Source organism: Amphiura filiformis, chromosome 13 (genome assembly GCF_039555335.1).
Source record: "Amphiura filiformis chromosome 13, Afil_fr2py, whole genome shotgun sequence".
NCBI lineage: Eukaryota > Metazoa > Echinodermata > Ophiuroidea > Amphilepidida > Amphiuridae > Amphiura > Amphiura filiformis.
Window position 1 is genome coordinate 346636 of NC_092640.1, and position 18727 is coordinate 365362.

General features: G+C 36.5%; 1 protein-coding gene across 2 annotated transcripts in view; it reads left to right on the forward strand.

Moving 5' to 3' along the window:
- Nucleotides 1–18727, forward strand: part of LOC140167872 (uncharacterized) — a 138320-nt gene that overhangs the window by 37651 nt on the left and 81942 nt on the right. For both annotated transcript variants that reach the window (XM_072191161.1, XM_072191162.1), the window contains 6 exons: nucleotides 723–823; nucleotides 1996–2063; nucleotides 14068–14124; nucleotides 14487–14543; nucleotides 15766–15882; nucleotides 18153–18215. In XM_072191161.1, the coding sequence (XP_072047262.1) occupies nucleotides 2018–2063; nucleotides 14068–14124; nucleotides 14487–14543; nucleotides 15766–15882; nucleotides 18153–18215 (340 nt within the window). In that variant the 5' untranslated portion in view covers nucleotides 723–823; nucleotides 1996–2017. The remainder of the gene's footprint in view (nucleotides 1–722; nucleotides 824–1995; nucleotides 2064–14067; nucleotides 14125–14486; nucleotides 14544–15765; nucleotides 15883–18152; nucleotides 18216–18727) is intronic.

An 18727-nucleotide genomic window follows, 5' to 3' on the forward strand; every position in this document is an offset into this window, starting at 1 on the left:
CCCTGACCGCGATGGCTGCCATTGAGTGGCGCTTTGCAGTTTTCTTTTATTTCATGTGGCACTTCAACTTCCTTCAATCTATTTGAGGAAGTCTGGTCTAGATTAATTTAGCTTTCATCGAAAGCACTCTATATGCTTGTAGACGATGTTTTACGGTATGAGGTGACAAATCAAAATGTGCTCCAGAGGCACAGGTTGTTGGCTAAATCTCAAATATTCAAGTTCAAGTTAAAAAAAGAGGTTTTGGAAACAAAAGCTTATGTAGATGATTTCAATGTTTAATTACTATTGGCTTGAGCTTGATTTAAAAAACAAGATTGCTTTTGAACGCTTAAGTAAACACTTTCAAATTATAGGGAAGGTCAACAGAAATCCAGAGCACTTTAAAACATTCAATCCATTTCAGTGCTTTTTATCTTGCATAAGCTGCGATATATGTTTATAAAGTCTGATACCATCATGCTCAATATCAAAAAGACACTTAAGAAAGTTAACATTTTACGTGATATAAAAGCTATAATACCTGACTTAGCTGTTTATTTGCTGCAAAAAGAGGATGATTATGGAAAAATTTACAAAATAGCATGTATGATTTATTTCCTGCTTATCAATATTTTTTTCTAAAGGGTAAAATATACCATGGTATTTTCGTTGCAGCTTATAAGTTTTCATAATACAATTTGACATAATAGTATACTTGTATTTTCAAACACTTTTAACAGCAAGCAAACTTAAAGGAGTACAGTACATACTAGTAAAAGCACAAACAGCAAGCAGTTGAAGGCAAAGAAGCCCATTGGAGTTCAACTGTATTATTGCATAGGTAAGCAAGTACATTATTCTTCTCGTTAGTAGAAAAGCCAATGTTTCAAGGATGATATAAGACACAATCTAAAAAGAATGAACTTTCAATTGGTGGTGGTTATAAATAGCTGTCTCAACCTTAAGTTTTCCCACATTTCCATACTTTAGTTTCACATTTGTATAGAGTAAATTAAAAAGGTAGCAAACAGCATTAAGTTGTAATTGTTCAATGTATGTGCAAATCAAGCCTTCAGATATGATGATATATCCATGATATTTGGGTGTTCACATTGACACTCTACTTCTAAGAGTTAGGTTTACTGTGACCATAGATTCTATTGAGAATAAGGTCATAGGTCATAAAGGATTCAGTAAAAGTATAGTTAATATAGTACCTTGGAAAAAGTACATCACTGATACATTGTATGTTCAGAATTCTTTCCAGAATCCTTATGACTTGAGTTATACATTGGTGTAGTCTTTAACACAATCTGAGCACTTTTGTAATATGACCCCTTACGTATATCCCCACAAAATGGCTTGCCAGATTTGTTTGTTTCTGTAGGTTTTTGTAATTGGCATAAAAACCTTACAAATTCTTATGACATCTCAATTGATTTGTTTTACATATCCGGCTCATTATGATTTAAACGTGAGGAGAAATTTGTTAGTTGCAGTATACAAATTGGAATGGTTGAGAAATGCATGATTCAATCATTAATTTTTCAATCATTCTGATTTCAATGTCAACAAATAAATTTGAACTCTGACATTGCAATGGGCATGCAGAGTCATGCTAGTCATGCTCGTAGTGTGGAAGTGTAAATCACATCTCCATGCCAGTTGACTTTAATATATGCTTCAGGCACAACGTCAGCTTACCAGAACCATAACTGTGTCTGTGGCATTTGACCTCTGTTGAAGCTGTGGAACTATTCAGCCTTGTGCACTCACTTACAAATATTCATTTACACTTTTGATAGCAACATGACAAAGTAGCTCAAAGTTACCCTTGCGTGAAGTTATCCCATTTTACGGTAGCTCATGAACAATTCTGTTTTGCATACAACATATCAATCTTTAAATTATGACCGTATGTGCACGCATGACACTCAACAAATGACTTTTTTTTACAAATTTCATTAGTTTTAGGTTCATAACTGAAGTTATTTTCCATTTTTACCTCAACAGGGAGACCATCAACATTTACACAATGGAGTCAATTATATTTCCAAGAAAAAAAATCTTTATGGCACTAGGTAAGACCCACAAAGATTTAATTATGTGGCAGTGTAACAAGCCACAGATCAAAGTCTAATTTACTTGCAATACATTTTCCTCAAGCAGACGATCAATTGTTTCCTTGCAATGGAAATATTGTAAGTAAATTAAATTGTGATGTTTGTTTGTTTGTTTGTTTGTTTGTTTTATTTCTTCTTTAACCTGGGACACTCAATCAGTTGAAAACACAATTAATCATCTGAGACCCAGGGAATATCTAGACATTTGAAAGATCTCAAAGTTTTACAATGTCCAAGCCACTTGTGAGGGGTGCATTTGTAACAATTATGGCTGTGCTGATAAGAAAGAATAGTTATGACTTTTTCCTAGAAAGTACTATTTCAATGTTGGCGAAGTTCAAAGGATGAGAACTGGCATCTTTTCTAATGTCTTCATATGTGAGCAACCACCACAAACTTCTATTAAAGTGGGCAATTTTGATTTTGAGTTACAGTGCAAAATGTGCATGGAAGTCATATTCATAAATGCATGAATGGCAAAGTTCAACCAACCATATAATTTTAAAGCATATGAAATATACTTTCTAAAACAAAATATACAAGTCATATAGGCAAATGGATGAATTCCTATACGAGGTCAAATGTGCTAGAATATGTGACACGATCAAGGGAAATGAGTCGGATGTCGTTAATATTGATTTTGAGATATTGGCAAAGAAGGTGTTAAAATTCTTTTGTTTTATATTGTTTTCAGCGATTGATAAATTGACGTAACTTTGCAAAGAAAAGGGGTATCAACATGGGGTTGTCAGTTTCTGAAAGCTCTAAATGTCCTCATTTTCGACCAGGGTAGACATGTGACTCATTCCCCTTGATCATGTCACATTATGTGTTTTCAGAGAAATTACACAATTGCATCTTTCTGTTTTCACATCAGCATTATGTGTTTAAAATTATATAAAGGATTTTATTTTCAATTATTTTAAAATTAACACTACTTTTAATATATTTGTTTTCCTGTGGAATTCGGTGAAATAGGGATTGGTAATTTTATTTTATTGAAAAAAGATATATTTCTGATACATTCTGTCATTGTGACCTAAATTACATAAATTATATGCTGCTTATCTATAAATCAGATAATGATATCTTATGAAATGCACCATTTTTGACTCCAACAACTTTGTTACTCACACACATTTTAATTCATCCTTATACTGCCGCCCAAGATTCGCGGCATATCACGAGTCAGGTCATAAGCATAAAGCCACAAATGGAATGTTTGTCGGTGACAAGTCGCTTCTATTAACAGTGTTGATAGGCTGGATGTATAATTTATGTAATCATTACGTCACTGGGAAACGTAGCGGGGTTTTTTAAAACTATTATTTATAATAATATGAGAGACAAGAAACCAATCTCAGAAATTTGCTCAAAAGTGAAAACACTATACGAGGAGCATCCCCCACAACAAACCAAAATAAAAGAAAATATTGACACTTTACAAGACAATATTAGAGTCACGCGGTAGCATGACCAGCAAGTTTAAAAAAAAAACGACTGATAAAGAAGAATAAGAAGATGCACCGCGGGACTATATTTACACGAAACAAAACGCTATTGTTCTATGATATTTTTCGCTGGGTACAAAATATATCTAAAACCATGCTAAATCGTATTTACTATCCAAAGTGTAATATTTTAATAACTCATTAATTCAAAAAGTTACACCAATCATACAGTCAATCCGATTGTTTGATAATAAATAAACATTCTTGCTTTATTTCACGCGGTATTTCATAGCCAAAATTAGTGGAAAATCATAGCTAATCATACTGATATCCACAATCTTTCGTCACTGCTACAGCCATACATGGCTGTCACTGTCGCACTACCTTTTGAGATTCACTTTCAAATATACCCTAGTATATTCCTGGATACCCTACATACAAATTCTGGATCCCATTCGCCAAAAAATCAAGTTTTTCGCAATTCTTTTATTCTTTCCGGACCACAGCATACATTCATATTAATAAATACTCCACTTTAACACGTCGTTATATCGGGTCGTCCCCGTGGCGAAGCGGTTAAGGTCCTGGACTTCTAATCCATTTATGAATTTTTGCTCAAGTTCGAAACTTCCCACCACTTTTTTTTCTTAATGTTTTATTAACCAATTTATTGTCATAAATCAAGAATAACACCATCTCGAACATCCATTGCTATTATGATATTTTTTTTTTTTTCAAATAAACATGTTTGATTTTTTATTCTCATTTAGCCCTAGGCCTAGGCCTAGGCCTACTTTCACCATCCAGATGCTTTCACCATGCCTGACTATCATGACATCTTCGTCATTTAAAACACATTTATCATTGGCTCTGTTCACAGTTCAATCTGAAATTATATTTGCAATAAATATTATTAATTGTCACAAATTAAAATCACAAACCGCGAAAGATCGCCAACAACTGCCGCTGAATATTGATATCCAACTAGATTTCACCGCAGGGCTATAAAGAACCACAAACCGCGACATTTGGATATCCAACTAGATAGCCCAGCAAGGCTACAAAGAATCACACACCACGAAATATGGATATCCAACAGGCTTAAACTATAAATTAGCTCCCGATAGAGGGCAGGGCCTGATAAGGGAAATTAAAATCACAAACCGCGAAAGATCGCTGACAACCGCCGCTTAATAGGGATATCCAACTAGATTGCCCCGCGGGGCTACAAAGAACCACAAACCGCGAAATTTGCATATCCAACAAGATTGCCCGCAGGCTTATCGATTATAAAGAACCACAAACCGCGAAATATGGATATCCAACACATTAAGACCACAAACCGCGAAAGATCGCCAACAACTGCCGTTAAATTTGGATATCCAACTAGATTGCCTCGCAGGGCTATAAAGAACCACAAACCGCGAAACTTGGAGATCCAACAAGCTTAAACTATAAATTAACTGCCGATAGAGGGCTTGATAAGGGAAATTAAAATCACAAACCGCGAAAGATCGCCGACAACCTCCGCTTAATAGGGATATCCAACTAGATTGCCCCGCAGGGCTACAAAGAACCAAAACCGCGAAATATGGATATCCAACAAATTAAGACCACAAACCGCGATAAAATGAAATGAAATGAAATGAAGAGCCACAAACCGCGAAATTTGGATATGCAACTAGATTCCAACAAGCTTAAACTATAAATTAGCTCCCGATAGAGGGCAGGCTTGATAAGGGAAATTAAAACCACAAACCACGAAAGATCGCAGATAACCGCTGCTTACTAGGCATATCCAACTAGGTTGGCCCGCAGGGCTACAAAGAACCACAAACCGCGAAATTTGGATATCCAACTAGATTGCCCACAGGCCTATAGATTATAAAGAACCACAAACCGCGAAATATGGATATCCAATAAATTAAGACCACAAACCGCGATAAACGAAATGAAACGTAATGAAGAGCCACAAACCGCGAAATTTGAATTTGCAACTAGACGGCGCCACAGAGAGCGACAGGACCGCAAAGCGTGTAAAACGCGGAGCCCGCCGGCTCAGTAAAAAAAAAAGCTCCCGATAGAGGGCAGTGCTTGATAAGGGAAATTAAAACCACAAACCACGAAAGATCGCAGATAACCGCCGCTTAATAGGCATATCCAACTAGGTTGGCCCGCAGGCGTTATTTCTTTCTGCAACCATAATGGGCCGCAATGCGATAACACGTAGTACATACATGTAATTATAGGCCTATATGAGGCTAGATATAACACGAGTTTATTACCATTATTATTTCCTCTTACTTACTAAAATAAAATAAAATCGATAGAATTAAAATTCTACAAAGGTTTACCTGGGGTTCGAACCCACAACCTATGTATCCTTAGTCTAATGCCTACACGACTGTGCTATGATTCGTTGTGCCAGAAAGCTGTTTGTTTATGATACTTATTGATTACGGAATAAAGTGCATACACACAATATACTATTACTAGTATATTAGTACTAATAAATACGAATATAACCCTAACCCCTAACCCTAACCCTAACCCTAACCCTAACCCTAACCCCTAACCCTAACCCCTAACCCTAACCCTAACCATAAGACCCTAACCCTAACCCCTAACCCTGACAATAATGAACCTTGCCTCGACTATGCGGTTAGTGATATATTGCGGCCCATTATGGTTGCAGAAAGAAATTAAGCGACCCGAAGGGCTACAACGAACCCCACACCGCGAAATTTGGATAGCCCAGTAGAATGCCCCGCCGGGCTATAAAGAACCACAAACATTCAAACACGATTATCTTGCCCAGTCGGGGAATTTAGACGCTTCCGTAGTATAGGCTTAAATATATGCGCATTTACCAGTTCCAACTTGGAAGTAAATCGGACTTACTCTCCGTATCTCTCTGGGAATGCGAGACGTCTCACCCCGAAACCTATTCGCCCCAAAAAAGTTCACCCAATACACATTACATACCACGACCAGTTCGCCCCAATACACGTACATACCACGACCAGTTCGCCCCAATTGACTCACCGTGTATAACGTTGCCGTAGCGTGCATAGTACTAGTAGTGTTAAACATGATGTAAATTACTTATAAATCGCCAGTGTAATAATTTATATAATATATGGCAAAACAAAACATTATATAAAAGAAAATAAAAACAACAAAAAACTCTTACTCTTGCGAGTTTTGTGTATTTTTATTTTACCGACTCAAACTCAGTTTGAGATGTTCAAAACTTTCAAAACTTGCAGTCCTATAAACATATTAAATCAGAGAAGATCTTCTTTGACATAATGAAACTATTAAAAGGACTGAAAAAAAATATAGGCCCCTATTTGGCAATTTTGCGTACAACTAGCAAAACAAACGCCAGCAGCAGCTTTGAGATGTTTTGTGGGTTCCGTGCTGTGCACCCGGCTGTGCACTGACTTTTGCCTGCTTTTTGCACCGCGTGTAAGCGGCGGATATTTGCTGCCACTTCCGCGAAAACGCCGGGTGTGATATGTGTTCAATCCTGGTTCAATCAATGGTACCGTGACCAAAGCACGCAAAAGTGCCAGAACACACCGACGGCGTACCTTGCCTGACAAGTCCCTGGCCCGCGGCCGTGTGCCTTACACACTGATGTACGATCGATTGCTTGACAAGTAGGCCTAGTATGCTCTCAATTTGATTAAGACCCGGAGGTAGTGCCACAAAGAAGAAAAATGCAATGATTTTGTTTGCAAAACTGGTTAAAGTCCAGTATTAATACGATTTCTGTCAAATTTTAATTTGGTTATTCTTTGCCAAATATTATTATAGTAACAACTGTCAGGAAAGTTTTCTGGTCATTCTAAACTGTGATGTTCTAAAATAATCAAAGATATAACAATTTTTAAATATTAGTCTCAGATAATTATATATTCATCCTCATATAGCTTGATATGCGCGTTACAACTCTTTACAATAACTTATTATTATATATATCTTTAATTGAAATGCTATTATTTTAATTATATAATCATAATTTTATAATGTTTCAGATATATTGTACATTGTAATTGACAGTTATCATGATTCATTTTGTTCTTAATTTCTGCAACTTGCCTGTCAATCACAGACGAATTATGATTGATTTAAACACCACGGGACATCTTACATTGTACGATGTGTCCTAATCCTCTCAATATACCAACAATTTTAAGGCGGGATGTTTTAACTCGATGATGTTAATACAAATGTCGGCCTTATTTTATTGATTTATATCATACGCTAATACATAAGCTGGCATAATTATTCCCGGAATATCATGATTATATCGTTATGAACACGACAGAGTGCCGAATACGCAAAATTGTTGTTCTGAGTAAACGCCGCGGCGTTTGAAAATCTTGGTACCATGCTCGACCAATGGGCTCAATCGATCCAATTTTATATCACAATTTTTCCCCCGAAATACCAATGACCGCAATTTTTGGCAAGCTGAGAGGGGGGCAAGCAATTTTTGGCACAAATTCATGGGGCGCCTTTTTAATAAAACGCTCTAAAAGGCTTAGGAAAACAGTACGGAAACGCTTAAAAATGCAAATTGTCCTGCTCGCTGGGCTCGCAACATACATCGGGGCAAGCGATTTTTGGCGGGCCGAGAGGGGGGGGCAAGCGATTTTTGGTGAGCCGTTTGGAAATTTTACCCCGGGGGGCTCATAATTATTGCACAGCACCTAAACACGTTACACAAAATTGTTCCATTAATTGGATTTTTTACCCATGGTAGCTCCATTATCTTAAAAACATAATTAATTTGGCAGAGTTCAATGTAAGCTTTGACATTTTTAAACATTAAATAGGCTATCGCCCTTTTTTACATTTTAAAGTAAAAACAAAATTGAAGAAGAAAAAGTTTGTTCTCAGAGAATAAATAAATTGAATATCTCTTGTGTGAAATATTGTATTAGGCCTATATTAAAGCCACGATTTCTCCGTGATACGGAAAAACGGAAAAATTCACGGAAATCGGGGTTTGCCCACGGAAATTTGAAAATGCCACAAAATTGTAAAAAACTGTGTAAAATGTCTAACTGTTGTGTTGATTTGCAAAATAAAACAAAGAAAAGTGATTATTTGGCAGTAATCAACCATTAAACAACCCATTTTAGCATTAATTCTAGGCCTACTACAGTAAAGGGTAATACAAAATACACTTATAAAACATGTTTGTTTTCAATTTTCAGTGCTTTATAATTATTGGAAAACGGAAAATCACGGAAATCGTCCAATTTGTAACACGGAATTTTAATTTCGTAACATGGAGAAATCGTGGCTTTAGCCTATATTATGTTGTAAAAGAATTAAATGGGAAATATTTTCCATTTCGAATTATAGCGGAAAGAAAACACATTCGGATTTATGCGCGCAAAAGTAACATTTTCCAATTCCGCGCTCAATTCTTTTATTCTGTTCAATACTGTTCATGAAGGTGTGCGTTGTGTAACTTGGGGTGGAGGGGTGTATAAAAATAGTTGTTTTTAAAAGGTTTAGTATGCCTGCAACGTCAGAAATCCCATTCTTGCATGAAAAGTAGCCTATACATTACCGGATACATTACCATGCATGAAGATATAGTAATGTCTATAAGGCCGTATAAAATTAATGTTTTGGTTCTCGTCCAGAGGATTTTCATGAATTGATGAGGGAGGGAGGTGTTTTTTTTTTTTTTTTTTTTTTTTCAATGTAAAATTAGCATTGTCAGTAGTTTTCGGTCTTCTCCAACAGTGCTCGAGGAAACGATGAGGCCCTTTTTTTTTTTTTTTTTTCAAATGTGAGATTCTGAGGATAAACCCCTAGAGTACCACAAAAAGACTTGGAAGTGATGCTTGTTCTCTAATAAACTTATTTATATGTATGAAGATTTCATAAATCATTCCAAAGTCTAAAAAAATTGAAAAATCTAAAAAAAAAAAAAAATCTGACAAATCCCAGAAATTGAGGAGGGAGGGGACGAGAACCAAAATATTAATCTTACACGGCCTAATACATGCTGCATGCATGGAAGACACCATTTAATATCATGAGTAGTCCTAATGTTGGAAACTCCATTCTTCCATACCAGAAGTTCAGCTTTTTCCTCTGGTCTTAAATTAAAATAAATATCTTGTTGTTTTCTTTGGTTTTAGATTTCAATAACATTTGTCAAAGTGTCAAAGTGATTTTCCATTTCTGCGCCAAATTTCAAGTTTGAGTATATGGGTGACCGATCATGACGATGTGTGTTGTGTGTGGGGGGGGGGGGGGTGTGGGGGGGTATACCGGGTGTGGTTGTATAGAGAATAGCTAACCAAGCAAAGAAACAAAATTATTTGGGAAAGATTTTCCATTTTGAATTATTGGAGAAAGAATTCAGATTTATGTGCGCAAAAGTGACATTTTTCATTTCCGCGCTCAATTCTTCTAGTATTTCAGTGTGTTTATACTGCTGAATGAAGCCCGGAATGAAGGTGAGCTTCAGTATGTGTGTGGGGGGCGTGTGGGCGGGGCAGGGTGTGGAGGGGTGTTATTGTTAAACGTTATATGCCTAGAGCGTCAAAAATCCCACTCCTACATTAAAAGTATACAGTACCATGCATGATGATATATAATAATGTATGTACGTTCAAACGCATGCTGCATGCACTGCAAGACACCATTAAATCTTTTGGCTGCCTGCAGATCTGAACATATAGGACTTTTCCCACAAATGGTCTTGGGAGCAAAAAGTTGCCTTTTGCGTGAAAAAAAAAAGAAGGACGGGTCTTTGGATGTGGGTAAAGGAGCTCGTTACTAATAATATTTTGCCAAAGGATAACCAAATTAAAATTTGACCGAAATCGTATTAAAGGGGCATTTCGTGATCCACAGCCTCATCCCCCACTTTTCTCTAAAAAAGTTGAGATTTTTATATCACTGGAAACCTCTGGCTATATACATAATGTTTATGTACAAAATATTTCTTGCAGATTAATTCGTTTTGCAAAGATATTGTGAAATGTGAATTTCGTTCTGGTGCACCAGAACGAAATTACAACGCATTGTCTATGGAGCAGTGTAATACACATAATAAGGCGTTCGACTATGGTGCGAGAGGTTGTGAGTTCGAACCCTGGTGGTGCCTAGTATGATCTCGTGGAAAAATTGAGTTAGCTTGAAATTCCCTTGGACAAGGAACTCACTGCTAATTTGTCTCGTTGTAACCCGTACGAAACTCGGGGAGCTGATCCTGGTTGCGATGGTTATTTGTGGAATGTCTAGGGTGTGCGCTCTTGAAGCAGCAAAGTCCCTGAATTGTTGTTTAATGGTTTATGGAATGATGTGGGGCCATAATGGTCAGCGACAACCTGTAAAGTGTGCTGAGGCTTGTGGATCAACGTCTAGGCGTTGTGCCTGTGCGTAGCGCACTATAAATCACTGCGCTTTTTTTTTTTTTTTTTTTTTTTTTTTTTATAATCGTGCATAACTCGCAAACGCAAAATCGGAATCAACTGAAATTTTGGGAATAGGCTTTTTTCGTGGATATCTACTGAATAATGTCATAAAAAGAGATTGCTAGGATCACGAAACACTCCTTTAATAGGCCTACTGGGCTTTAATCAGTTTTGCAAACAAAATCCCAACTTTTCTTCTTCGCGTGCCTCCCAATATAGGCCTACGTCACAATTTCAAAACACGGCCCGTAATTCTCGGGGTCGTAAAAACATACTCGATAAAATAGATAAGTAACAAAAACCCATACGGATGGAAAAGTACATGATCAAAAATAAAATGTTTTCATAACATAAACATAGTCAGCTCAACTGAATCTCGGGGCTGAATCACAAGGGTTTCTAAACAAATTCATAGCATTACACGTTTATATATACCAGCCAAATTGTTACAAATACTCAACATTTATTTAAAAACAGCACTGCATACTGTCTACTGAAAATACAAATTGTATTAGTTACGAACAATGGATTGTAAAAACATGTGACAAATTCATAAAATACAAAAATACATTTTAATGGCATAAAATTCATAGAACATCGTCAAATTTGTTTACAAAGACATAGGCCTACAGTAAATAAACAAATTAAACAACACAATGTAAAGTGATTCAATAATATAATAATAATTAAGATATGATTAATATATACTAGTACTATTAATAATATTAAAATGATAGTTATTTTTTTATTGTTATCATAAGAAAATAATAATAATACTATAATTTTTACTATAATACCGTATTAATTATTATTATATGAATAGGTCGTATTGATTATTCCATAATACATGAATATAAATGCAAACAATTGGAAGTTGTATTGATTGGCCATATGACCGCATGCACTGCATTCACGGCACTTTACAGTTTACACAGTGAGTCAATTGGGGCGAACTTGTCGTGGTATGTACGTGTATTGGGGCGAACTGGTCGCGGTATGTACGTGTATTGGGGCGAACTGGTAGTGGTATGTACTGGTGTGGGGCGAAACGTCCTGACACCCTCTCTGGCATTGTCAACATTGGGTGTGTGTTGTTCATATTTACATTTTCTGTACATATTTACGTTGCCTTGAATAATTAAAGTATATTAAAATATATATTGATCATTGTGTACGCCTCAGTCACGCGTGACGAGCAAGTTTTAAAATAAACGACTGATAAAGTTTTGTTTAATTATTTATTGTCATAAATCATGAACAGCAACTTCAAACATCTATTTTTCGTTTTATGGAGCACTTTGTAACCTGATGACTTTCCAAGCTTGGAGCTGCTTGGTTACATTCATAAAAAGAAAAGAAATCTACCAAAAAAACGTTGACAACGTAAAGAAATCAGCAAGTTCAAAAAAATCCACCTCGGCTCACTTTTTGAAACTTGGTCCCATTTTGAATACCAACAGCAAATCAGTGTTTTTATTTTATTTCAACAGAATACAGCGTTTCCAACAAGATTACAAGCCTACTACACTTCTGGAAATGTTTTAAATTTATATAAATATGATGAAGTTTAAATCAATACCTTTTACAAATGGGACCAAGTTTCAAAAAGTGAGCCGAGGTGGGTTTTTTAAACTTGCTGATTTCTTTACGTTGTCAACGTTTTTTTGGTAGATATGGAACAAACAAGAGGCAAAAAGAAAACAGGACAGTTAGGACAAGAAATCTCTTAGAGCTTGTTTTATGCATGACTGCGGATTCAAAAAAGAATAATCAACTAAAGAAATGCAGTTTGCTGAACAGAAAAATTCCTGTTTGGCAATTCTGAGGGCGACAACTGGAACAAAAGGGCAGTAAAACACCATTTTATCCACTCAAATTACTGGCCCAGATGCTCCAATTTCATGCTATTTGTCTAGATTTGATAACAGCATTTATTTTTGTCGAATTTAGTTTCTAATCGCCAGACGTTGTTGTATATCTGCGAGTATAGTGTTCAGATTGATAATTTTTTTTTTTCATTTTCCGACATTAATAGTAACTTTCTACGGCCGAAACCGGGTCCAGTGGCGAAATTTGCACAGGGAAAACACAAGATGAAGTAAGATGTTGTGTCAAAGTTTATAACACAACATCCAAACCCCTGAGGGTGTTGGTCTATCATAATTACTGTTAAGTTCTAGTTAACTATATACAATTTAAAGTCTTTTTTTTTGTCCATTCCAGATGTTTTCAGTCTCTATACATTTGATTTGAATAAAAGAAATATTAAAACAGTAGGGTATCATGATGATGGCGGCTGGCAGCCATCACAAATGTGGGGCGGCCAAAATGCAAATAATATATGCATATATTATATGCCCAAATTGAAATAAAGATATAAGAAACACATAACAAATTTCTCAATAAGTGGGTCGGCCATGGCCTCCCTAGCCACACGCTTGCTGCCGAGGCCCTGATTCATGGTGTTGTGATGCAATCATGAGTTCAATCTGGTAAGAGCATGTGTTCTGTAGAAACAGCAGGCATAGCAGAAAAGTTGTGTTGGTATCGGTATTGCATAACACGAGTTAATTAGGCAAAAAAAATTGTTTGTTTGTCCACGTCCGACCGACCGTGGTCCCGACAGTGTCTTTTTTTTGTCTTTTTTTTGGAATTTTTTTTTTTTTTTTTTTTTTTTTTTTTGGCATCGATGGGACATCTTATAAAACAGTGGTTAGTATAAATTTAAAGAAAGAAAATGTAAAGAAAATGAACAGTATAACATGCAGAACCATCTCAAGAGTTAAACCAGTAAAGTGCTGTGTGTTTTGACTTATTTACCAGTCTTCAAATTGTCAGTTTCAAGTGCAATATCTGTAAAAAATAAAAAATAAAAAAATCCGACCTACCGACCCAACTGTTTCATAAGCCTCTATGGACAAACAAACAATTTTTTTTTGGCCTTATGCTGTGCATTCTGTCACTCTCGCCTGCTTTTATATGTAGACAATGTATATTATACTTAGTGCTGGCAAGTCATTTTTAAATATTCTTGTTATCTTTGTTTTTATTCAGCTGTCATAGCAGGAGGATTTGTGATTTCCAAGTTCATACGATGGATACAAAAAAGAGGTGCGTAAAAGAAGTGGGCCAAAAACCGTTATTTTGGGGATTTTGCCCTCACAGATGAACTTATCAAGTCTTTGCCATTCTAAATATGTATACTTAAGACCAACAATTTAGAAGTTATGAGTCCCGAAAGTTTCCATAATTCCAGGGTTCAGACCAACCTTAAGTGTGTCACAATAGTAAGCTGCAACAATCTTAGATTTCACTGAGCTGAACATGGGTCAAAATAATTTAACTTTGTTCCCTGGCACCAAAACACCTTGCCACGCCACTATAATGGAATTATATGTGTTTACGTACATATCTATAAATGCACTATAAAATGTTTGCTTGTCAAAATCCTTGATGTATTTTTGCATGTTTAGGCTCATCAGATGAATCAAATCAGGAAGCACTTGACGAAGGATCACCAGTTTCATCAAGTAAGTCAATATTTTACTAATATACTGTATTATTAGCAGATCATTTACTTTTATTCATTTCAAAACCTGTAAAATAGGTTTCATAAGGCTATCTTTACATTTACGGCATATGCCCGTCATTCTTAAACAGCTTATAATCTCAAGCTGATTGGCTTATCCTCGTATCTGAGCCGTGTTTTATCTCGCAATAGATATGATGTGAAGACTTCACAAAAAGTAACATATACAGCTGTTACAAACTATTAATCGTATTCACAATGTACGTGCATTTTGATACTCTATTCGCCCAATTTTGTTCAATATTATCAACACAGCAATAGATGTATTTTTCAAGAAAAAAACCTGCAAAATCAAAAAACATTGTATTGATTTAAATCCAGCTCGAAGATAATGGCAGGTTTTACATGCCACAATGCTTGAGTGTATAACCATTGATCGCTGTAAGTGCAACTTTTAAATTTGATTTTTTTTCTTTTAAAATACTACTGTGTTGTTAATATTGAACAAAATTGAATGAATTGGGAATCAAAATAAGCGTACACAAAGCACCTGTCTTTGTATGTTGAAATATTGTGAATATGATTCATAGTTCTGAAACTATAGACGTATTTGTAACGCATGCGTTACTTTTTGTGAGAACTTAATGATGACTATGCACAAGAATATGCGTGTTGCGCAGCAGTGATCATGGGCACCTGCTGTATATTACGTTCGTGCATGTGAATGTGGACTCTGTGGATTCACCAACTTCATGCACAAGAGTGAACTTGATATAAATGGTCACAAAATTGGACGTAAATTACATCCAAACATAATTTTAGAGATGATTTGTTAAGAATGACAATAAAGAATTGTTTTAGGACCCAGCCGTTTATCTATCATGTGATATTACTTGGTTGATACCATTATTTTAAGTGGAACAATTAACTCGGCATTTTAACTCTGTCAATAATCACAAAGATCAGAGCTTTGGACTCAAACAAGTCCCCGGTTCATTTATAGAATTATAAAGGTCAGATATCTGGACCTATATAACTTCATGCTAATATTAGTCACATTTATTTCAGATCTGGCCCTGAATAACTTCCCTGCCAATATGTTGAAATGGTAATGAGTTGTGATCCTCTACATCAAAATGTATCGTTTGCCTTGAAATATACCTTGCAGCATGAAATAAATACAATTTAAATAATGTTAAATTTGTATTTATGTGATATACTAGCGCAACCGACAAGAGCTGAACATGCTGAATCAACACATCCATCAGCACACACAGAAAAGTCGACCACTTCACCAACTTCATCTCATCCAGCACAATCGGGAATGCACATCCAAACTGGTGAGTTGGTATTAATATCATGGCCAAAACATACAGGCTGATTTTGCCGAAAACTAAGAGGGCTGAAGACCAGTGACATATCGACTGGGAATGGGGCGGGGGTGGTTGGGGACTAGTTACCAACATTTGCCATGTGTATCTTCCTTTGAGTCTGCTTTGACCACAATTTTGCTCCATTTCAGCATTACAATTTCAATATCCCTGTGCTTTGTGTGCATTGTCCTGGGAGTTGTTCAGTTACGAATTATATGTGGTAACACGTACAGTGATTACCTGTTGTTTTTAGACCAATGGAAATCGCACATCTGCTGCCATCTTCGGGTCATTTTAATCAGTGTCAATATTCGTAATGATGTAGATCCCTCCTTTACACATAGAACATAGAAATTTTAATTTCAATAATAATAGAGAGAGAGAGCACTTTCACTGTACTGTGCATCGCCATCTATGTCCGTTTTTAGAGAACTGCACAGTGACAAAGAAATATTTAAAAGGTAAAAGAATGAATGGGCACCCAGCCTGGCAGAGCTATATAGGTTTATAAAAACGTAAAGGCTGCAAGCCAGGCAGGTCTGGGGCCGATGGCTTCCATAGTAAAGACTTTCAACATAAATGGAGTTCCAAAGAGCCCTCAGACACTAAATACAAGTTACAACAGCACTTAAGGCAGCTGTGCACTCGCAGACATGCTTAAAAATGCAAATCATAATTGACAATTCATAATGGATTGATTAATCCCATGGTTAATATATAAAATGTAACTCTATCAGTGTCGGATCCAAAACCCATGTTGCAGGGACAGAATTTTGATCTAATTTTTCTGCTCCATCACCTGTAGCCCCGAATGACCTGGGATGCACAAGGGGCTATGAATAGAGAAAATGTATGCCAAAATTGCAAATTGCCCATTTTAAGAGGGGAACCAGAGGAAAAGCTTAAGACTGGGGGAAAGCCCCCATGTGCAATACGCATTTTGGTAGTGGAAGGCAAATTACTGTGAATGTATAAGGTAATAAATATTATAAGTGTCAATTGCAAAATAGGTTTCCCAGAAAAACCCCTTTAAAGGATATGCTAATAATAACAGAGTCAGTACTCCCCCAATATTATTTCTCGGTGGAGTAACTCCATTTAAAATTGAACTGAAGTATAATGTTTAGACTATTAACCTGTTATTTTATTGATAAGGTACATTTGATCTTTCTTACTTGGTGGACATGAAGAACTTAAAATTTTAAAATGTTCTGCCAAATTGGATAAAAATTACCAAAATCCTCATACGCCAAAATCGTGACTGACACAATATACTTTTTACGTGGTGTAACACTCCACATTGGCTGCTAAATCCCCATCAGTGTGAACAGTGATTTTTAACTTGGTCTAATGCCACTTGTTCCATCTCCCATTTAGTCGAATCTCACTTGGTCCATGCCCCATTTATATAGTTCAATTCCCACTTGGTCCAATTCCCAGTTAGTCTGATCTCACTTAGTCCAATTCCTACTTGAGTCATTCCACACCTATTCCATGGCCCACTTGGGCCAACTCACACTTGGTCTATACCCATCTAGTCCAATATGTACATTTAGTCCCATTCTTCCAATTCCCAGTTAGTCCGATCTCACTTTGATCATTTCCTACTTGTGCCATTTCACACCTATTCCATGTCCCACTTTGGCCAAGTCACACTTGGTCCATTCCAATGTAGGCCAATTCCCACTTGGTGCATGTCCTACTTGGTGCATGTCCCAGTGGTCAATGTCCCATTTGGTCCACGATCCATGATCCACTTGGTCCCATGCCCCACATGACATGTCCCAGGATGGACCATGTCCCACAGTGTTATGCATTTCAAATCAACAGTAGGGCATGTATGTGCAACCGTGTAATGAAAGCGCTATTGTATCACAAGATGCAATGAAAGTCGGGCTGAGAAAGAGCAGCTTTTATGCTTTCACTACGTTACACGTAAAGCCTGTTTAGAACACAGGCCAGAATCCAGGCCAGGGAAGTACACATTGATGCGGGTTAATGCGAATCTCCACTCCCGCGTAGAGTACCCCATTATCATGGTATCATCACACATAATAATATCATTGTAGTAATGCTCATTAAGCATACCCAACAACAAACGTATAAAGCTATAAAAGTTGTTGCATTTAGAAAATAGTCTGTATTATAAAGAGAGGATTAAAACTTGGGATCAAACTTGGGATTAGGGTTTTTAATACCACTTAAAGTTAACAAATTTATTTGTCTTCCACTTTCAGATGTTATCCATGTTACAGCTGAAAGCAAGAAAGAAGATGGAAAAGATGGCACAGGAAAGCCAGGTAGGATCATGATTTACACTGTAAAAATTACTGTAAAATTAGTGTCTTTCATTTTGCCAACATACGTAAAAACAAATAATAAGTCGGGATTTACGTGGTATATTATAGCAACAATTGGGGCACTCCACACAGGCTACTTAATCTCCATTTATGTGGATGGTGCTTTCCCACTTGGTCCAAAGCCACTTGGTCACAACGCATTTAGTTCCAATATCACTTGGCCCATGTCCCATTTAGTCCCATTCCCACTTAGTCCAGTCTGTATTGTCAAATTCCTACTTGGCCAATTAGCTCTTAGTCCCATGTCCCACTTGGTCCATGTTCTCATGCTCCACCTCCCACTTGGCCAATGTCCCATTTTGTCTATGTCCCATAGTGGGAGTGTTGCAACATTTGAAACCAACGGTAGCACATAAATGGAAAGGAAGCGAGCTTACACATTTTGTTACAAGACGCAATGAAAAGTCATGCTGAGAGAATGTAGCTTTTATACATTAACCATGCAGTGCTTG